General features: G+C 32.0%; 1 protein-coding gene across 1 annotated transcript; it reads right to left on the reverse strand.

Moving 5' to 3' along the window:
• Positions 1-2,034: 2,034 nt before the first annotated feature.
• Positions 2,035-4,354, reverse strand: LOC131607871 (protein NRT1/ PTR FAMILY 4.5-like). The gene is made up of 5 exons (XM_058879825.1): positions 4,255-4,354; positions 3,946-4,163; positions 3,233-3,676; positions 2,995-3,122; positions 2,035-2,911 (listed from the first exon to the last, which is right to left on the reverse strand). Exons 1-5 carry the CDS (start codon positions 4,352-4,354, stop codon positions 2,035-2,037), a joined length of 1,767 nt encoding a protein of 588 aa, XP_058735808.1.
• Positions 4,355-6,843: the final 2,489 nt, after the last annotated feature.

Genomic DNA, 6,843 nt, shown 5'->3' on the forward strand with positions numbered 1-6,843 from the left:
CCAAAACATAAAAGCAAAATTTGGTAATTTTGTAGGGACAAAAACATACTTAACCCTTGATTATTATTATTATTATTGTTATTATTATTATTATTATTATTATTTACGTACTCCCTTTTAATTAATTCTTGCGTATTGATCACATTTAATTTATTTTTTATCGGTGTTTAAATAATCACTTTAAATCAATTCGAAAAACTCAAATCACTTTAATAATCAATATTCAAATCTCAACCCAACGCCGAGTGGTATTTTTAAAAGCGTTTTTATAATAAACTTAGATCGTTGGTTGTTTAGATATTGGTTGTTTAAGGATACAATCCCGAGTATTTGGATAGTTGGTTGTCTAGACCAATTGTCTAAGGACTTGTCCTCCATGTATAAAAACCTAATAAAGTGAACCTGGTTTCACTTCACCATTTTCATAAGAAATCTTTTGGGGACGAAAACGATTGGTTGGACACATTTTGTTCCTCCGATTTCTCATCATTTGTTGTTCTAGACTTGTGATCTACTACTTGTCACCCACATAAAAATCAACTTCAACCCATCAAACTACTTTTTCGCCCTTGTGTGACTTTCTGAAAACCTTTTCAAAATGAATGTGTCTTACACGAAACAAACACAAAGACTTAGCCTCTCAGATGAGCAAAACAACTCAAAATTTAAATGTTTGAACTGTCTAACATTTACACGAAACCCTAATAACCTTGAAGATTTTAGTGCGATCATTTTCTTATTTCCATTGAGAATTTTATATTTTTGGTTGTAATACTCTATTCTTGGGTATCTTTTTTAAGTTAGAAGGATAGAGTATTTAATTGAAATGGTGATTTATCACGCCACATATTATTGTAATCTTGCAAACACTTGGGAGAATATTTGAGTGAAATTTATTTTAAACAAATAATTTCTTACTTATGTCTTTAGATGATAATCAATTATTTTGTACTCGTAATTGTAAACCCACCAAGAATATGCGGGATACTCTTGAAATGATATATGGAGGTTCTTCAAGTGTCGGACAAGAGAGGATGAACACAAAATGTGAAAAAGATGCATGTTTTATTTATAAATGCCTCTTTAAATTTAGAAATTTTGGAAATAATGTAAGAATGTTTATCACTAACAAATATCTAAAAATTAAGAGTTGGAATTAGAAATCTGATCAAATCCTTTAAATAAAATATGAGAGTGTTGAAGAAGAGAGAAATTGTAGAGAAGTTAAAGAAAAAAAACAAATGCAATGGTGGAGGAGGAGAAGTCAGAGGTTGATGAAAAGAATGTTGAAGGGAGTTCTAAAGAAGCGTTTAAGAAATGATGCAAGTCAAACAATTGCAAGGTTTTTTTACAACAATGACATACAATTCAATGTAGCAGTGAGTGAGAAGTTCACTATTATATGCGATATGATTTCAAGACATGATAATGGATTCAAACAACCATCTTATCGTGATCTGAGAGTTAAGTTGTTAAACCAAGAAGTGAAGTTGACAAATGAAGCTTTGGAAGAACATAGGAAAAAATAGAAGAATACTGGATGCACCATAATGACCGATGGACGGACTAGGAATTGAATAAATTATCATTGAGTTTTTTAGAAGCTTTTTATTGTTATTTGCTACTATTTTAAATGTTGTGTTGTTTTGAGTTAGTTTCTATGAACATTATGGTACAAAATTTATGTTTTTTAAAGTACTTTTAGTGTTATTTGAAAAAAAAAATCCTACTAAATTATGTTGATGCATATTATTGCAACATATAAGAATTTATAAATTTGGTAGGATCTTATGATCCCCGATTCACGATCTTGTTATCCCTACCCGATCTTACATAAGATCTCGAGTCTGACTCCCTTGCTAAGAGTAATTTACAAGCCATGAACTACAATAAAATTTCATATTGAGTTATTTAAAACAATAGCCTCTAACTTAACAAATTTACAAGGAAAAGAAACGTACATTTGACAAATAAAGAGAACATAACATCACCCACGAATTTTTCACTCGCCATTTATTCATCATATATTATTCCCTATTGAAAAGCCACACCTTGAACTGCAGGACTTTGAGGCCTATACTTGTACCTCTTTGAAACTACCAAATAGACAAAGAAATTGACCAAGCTCAACAAAGAAAGCAACAAGTAGAAAAGGTTCAAATGGTTCCTATTAATATTATTCCCTGCTAACCATCCACCACTTGCAGTAACATTCTTGGTAGCTCTATTCACAAGTTGCACCATTATGCTGCTTAGAAAATATCCAATTGCCATAGAGCACCAAAGGAAGCATGTTGATGTAGCTTTAAGTCCTTTTGGTGCTTCTGAATAGAAAAACTCAAGAAGTCCAACATAGGTAAACATATCAGCTATACCAAACACAAAGTACTGAAAAGATAGCCAAAATATACTCAATGGTAATGGTTGAAGTCCCGGAACAGCATCAAGCATGTTATTGTCTCTAGCAACACCTTTTCTTTTCACTTCTATGATTGCTGCAATCGCCATCGAAATGCTGGAAAGTACTAGCCCGACTCCTATTCGCTGCAAGTGAGTAACACCGGTGGGAATGCCAGTGAGTTTGCGCAGGAGTGGCACGCAGATTTGGTCGTAGAAAGGGATTAGTATGAGCAAGAATGCAACTGGTATGATTGGTAGTGATGCTGGTGGGATGTTGAAGTGTTTCGCGATTCTTGTTTTCATTGTGAAACCTTGTTGAACTGAGAAAGTTTGAAGTTGTGCTAAGCAAAGTGTCATTATGATTGTGCAGCAGAATATTGGAATCATGCTTAGGATTATCTTTGCATTTTCTACTTGTGTAACTCTGCATAGTTTCCATTGACTTGGAATCTCTTGTTTTTCAGATTGTACATCATTAGATTTTCTTTCTATTGCTGCTTTGTCCAAGAACCTGTGCATAAGGAAACATCAATTTAGAACTAGATGCAATCAAGTGACATGTATAGCTAGTTTTGGATAGTAGTAGGAGTGAACCTGAAAATGTCTCTATGAGGCAGAAACTCTATTTCTATTGCAGCTTCTTTGTCCTGTTCAATTTCATATAGTTCTTCAGAATCTGCAGGAAGTGGAAGATTTCTGTTGCGAATTGCCGCAAAGTATACCTGAAAGATGAACAGCCAGATCAAGACTGTTCTTATTTTAAATAATTGCATAAAATTTTGTAACGTTGAGACGATCATGATCGTCTGCATGCTTGTATAATATAATATACCTGGAAGATCTCAATAAGAGAGTTAGTTCTTTGAGCAACCTGAATTCGATATAACGGCAATCCGAATGCAAAGGTTACAGTAGCACAGACGATAGCAATGGTGGCGACTCCAAATCCCCAATCCCATCCTTTATTATCTTGTATCCAGACATTGAAAGTTAAGCTGACAGAACCACCAACACAAAGTGCAAGTAAGAGACCATTGAAGAAACTGGACATTTGTCTAGCTTCTTTGGGATTTCTTTCATCAAATTGGTCTGCACCATGTGGGGGAAGAGAAGCTTTCAATCCTGCACTACCAAAGGCCAATAAGTAAAGACCAACTAAGAGAAAAGCTTCATGGTTGCCTTTGATTTTTTCACACACTGCATTTTTGTCAAAGAGGTTGCATATTGCTGGCTTTAAAGAACGAGAGTGCGCTTGTATTGCGAGTAACGCCAGTCCCTGCAACATAACTTACAATCAGACTTAAGTTTTTAGAGGTCCTCTGTAGGTTTACAATGATTTAACAGAAAAAATTAATAGGGGTCATATTTTGTCACGGTTTAACCATGACAAATATTTTATGAGGCCCTTTTTTTCCATGGTTTTATCGTGACAAATTTATGGCGTTATGCGGTAGTATGCCTTACACGCCTTCAAAACGACTTGTTCATAATATATTGATTCCATTACTTGCCAAAGAAGGTATATGATATAATTATGGAACTTACCAAACACTCAATGCTGCCAGAAAAAAGAACAGATTTGTATCTTCCAATCAATGTATCAGCAAGAACAGCGACAACAATGGAAAGCATGTAACTAACTCCGGCGTAGTTTGTTACCATGTTAGCTGCATCTGATAGTTCATAATGCATTATTCCAGTGAAGTATGACACTAAATTCACTGCTAGTGATAGTGTTGCCATGTTCTCAAATGCAAACGCACCTGCACCAAAAGAACTACAATAAATCAGATATCACAATAAAATAGTATAAATTGGTTCTTTTTCATGTTAATATTACATGGTCTTAATTACCTAGTACAAGCAAAGACACTTTCATTCCCCCATGTTTGTGTCTCACAGCTCTTCTTCCTCTCCAATCAACTTTTCCATCAACTAGCTCTTCTTCCTGCATGCATGTAAGAAATTAGATTCATAGGGTGGATGCATGGGTGCATGTAAATAAATAATAAAAAGTACCATTGTTGTGGAGAACTTTAATTTTTGAGTAGCTTGCCAATTCAAAAGAAAGAGACGAACAAGTAAACTTTAATGGCAATATGAAAACTAGTCTCTACCATCCCTATATATAATTTTTCTCAACTATAAGCAATATATAATAATTAATATCTTCCATTTTAATACTATATTTTTAGTTATTTAAAAACATATGATGACCATTTGGTTAAGAATGTCTGGCTGCTGGACCTAATTCAATCCTACAAAATTGATTTGTAGGTTGAAGATTGTCTTCACATATTCAGGTTATATATTGTCTAATATGAAATTCTTAACACACCCCACGTTCAAGACTAGACAACTGAAACGTGAAAATAAATGGTGGGTGGTCCAATAGCAAAAATCTAATAACAGTGATTCACCGGATCTTAAACGACTCTGATATACCATATTAAAAATGTGTGATTAGGTCTAAGTCAACCCTTTAAAATTGATTTGTAGGGTGTCCTCACTTAGAGATTATTATATTGTTGGATATGAAAATCTTAAAATATTCCTATATAATTTCTATACAGCAGAGTGTAATGTTCTTGTTGTTTGATAGCAAAATTGAGTTATATGGAATCTGCCGACTTTTGAGAAGAAGATTCACAAGAAAAAAAAATTCAAAAATTTTACGAGCTTAAAGTGAAGCCATTTATCTTATTATATTAGCATTTGTATTTATATTTGTACATTATGGATGTAACTATTGCAACTCACCAGTAAGAAAAAATCTTGGAGATACTCCAAGTACTACTATCTGACCAACAACTTAAGTGTCTAACTGTCTCTTAACATTTTTTTTCTTTCGTTCTGAATTCTTATTTGCCAACAGTAACACTCTGGACTAAAATATACTTTACCGTAACATCTTGTTTTGGATCATTTCTTACTATATTGGCAATTTGTTAGACAATACTAATAAATTAAAAGGAAGTGATGTATTCTGAGTGTCACAATGAAAAGAGAAAGTTTGTTGCAACGTTTAGTACAAACAGATATATGACAAATGAGGTTGACATCATAGAGTATATTAATGTAAAATAATTTGGATGATGGCGTTAATAGCAATAATTTGAGATTAGATGAGGTAAGAGAGGTCCACTTGTTGCTAGTTTCTACACTTATGAGTGTGTTTAATTTTAATGCACCGTCTCTAATTCCATTTGTATTAAAATTTCCAATGACATAGGAAAATTAAAATTTACAATTAGCCGGCTGTATGATAGAATGACGGCGAAGATGGATTCACTTTTATTTTTTAATGATGAATATTCATGTATGTTTGGATAAATATTCCCACGGTCCATTTGCGGGCCTTTGAAATTCGGAACCAACACAAAAATTCTACATATTACATTGAATTTGAAATTTTAAGAACAGAACACTGTCATGACTCAAGTTTTTATCACTAGTTAGAGATGACAATTAATAGATTTTAGATAAGGTACTGTAATACTCGTTCATATATAAGTTTAAAAAAATCTTTGTGTTCAAACCCATAACTACTTGGATACAGGTACCCTATTTGGATACAGGTACCCTATAAATACCTAAGTACTTATATCTTTTTATTGGCATTTCTAATAAAAATAATCAATTGATTATAACTTATCATTTAATTTTAATTTTTTTATTATCATAAAAAATTCAAAAAAGTTATATCTGTGTTAAGAAACAAACAAACATTTGTATTAAAACGTATACAAGTTTAATAGTGATTTATTTAATAAAATTGATAAATTAACATTTATATACATTTATATATATATATAGGGCATATCATATGAAAATGCCTTTTTTATATGAGAATGTGAGAATGAATCTAAACCATTGGATTTTAAAATAAATGGTGGAGATTATAAGTGAATTTTTTTTTCTCTCTCCTACCTCAATAAATGAGGTAGGAGAGAGAAAAAAAAAGATTCAACCATAATCTCCACCATTTATTTTAAAATTCAATGGTTTAGATTCATTCTCACATTCTCATATAAAAAAGGCATTCTCATATGATATGCCCTATATATATATATATATATATATATATATATATATATATATATATATATATATATATATATATATATATATATATATATATATATATATATATATATATATATATATTCTGCTGGTATGGTGAAGTCTGAGTACTAAGATATCAGTATCAATGCTCATATCCGCTTATTTTAGTGGTTAATTGTCTGTGCTCATAGTTGTAAGTATTTTGCGGGTTTTTATTCTACGACCGACAATTTTTGCAAATATCCACTAAATATGAGTTCAATTGTCATCTCTATAACTATGTAACCTCTCTGAAATTTCATCTTTCGATTATTTAAGATCTGATGGATCTAGATAAAGCCAAAGGCTTTAAGATTGGAAAGACATCGTATTTTTCCG

This window comes from Vicia villosa, linkage group LG5 (genome assembly GCF_029867415.1).
Source record: "Vicia villosa cultivar HV-30 ecotype Madison, WI linkage group LG5, Vvil1.0, whole genome shotgun sequence".
Classification (NCBI taxonomy): domain Eukaryota; kingdom Viridiplantae; phylum Streptophyta; class Magnoliopsida; order Fabales; family Fabaceae; genus Vicia; species Vicia villosa.

Excerpts from the sequence above, each read along its gene's own strand:
- LOC131607871 (XM_058879825.1), bottom strand. The coding sequence starts at position 4,354 with ATGCAGGAAGAAGAGCTAGTTGATGGAAAAGTTGATTGGAGAGGAAGA. Across the intron at positions 4,164-4,254 it reads AGTGTCTTTGCTTGTACTAG|GTGCGTTTGCATTTGAGAAC; the intron begins GTAATTAAGACC and ends CTTTTGGTGCAG. Across the intron at positions 3,677-3,945 it reads CTGGCAGCATTGAGTGTTTG|GGACTGGCGTTACTCGCAAT; the intron begins GTAAGTTCCATA and ends GTTATGTTGCAG.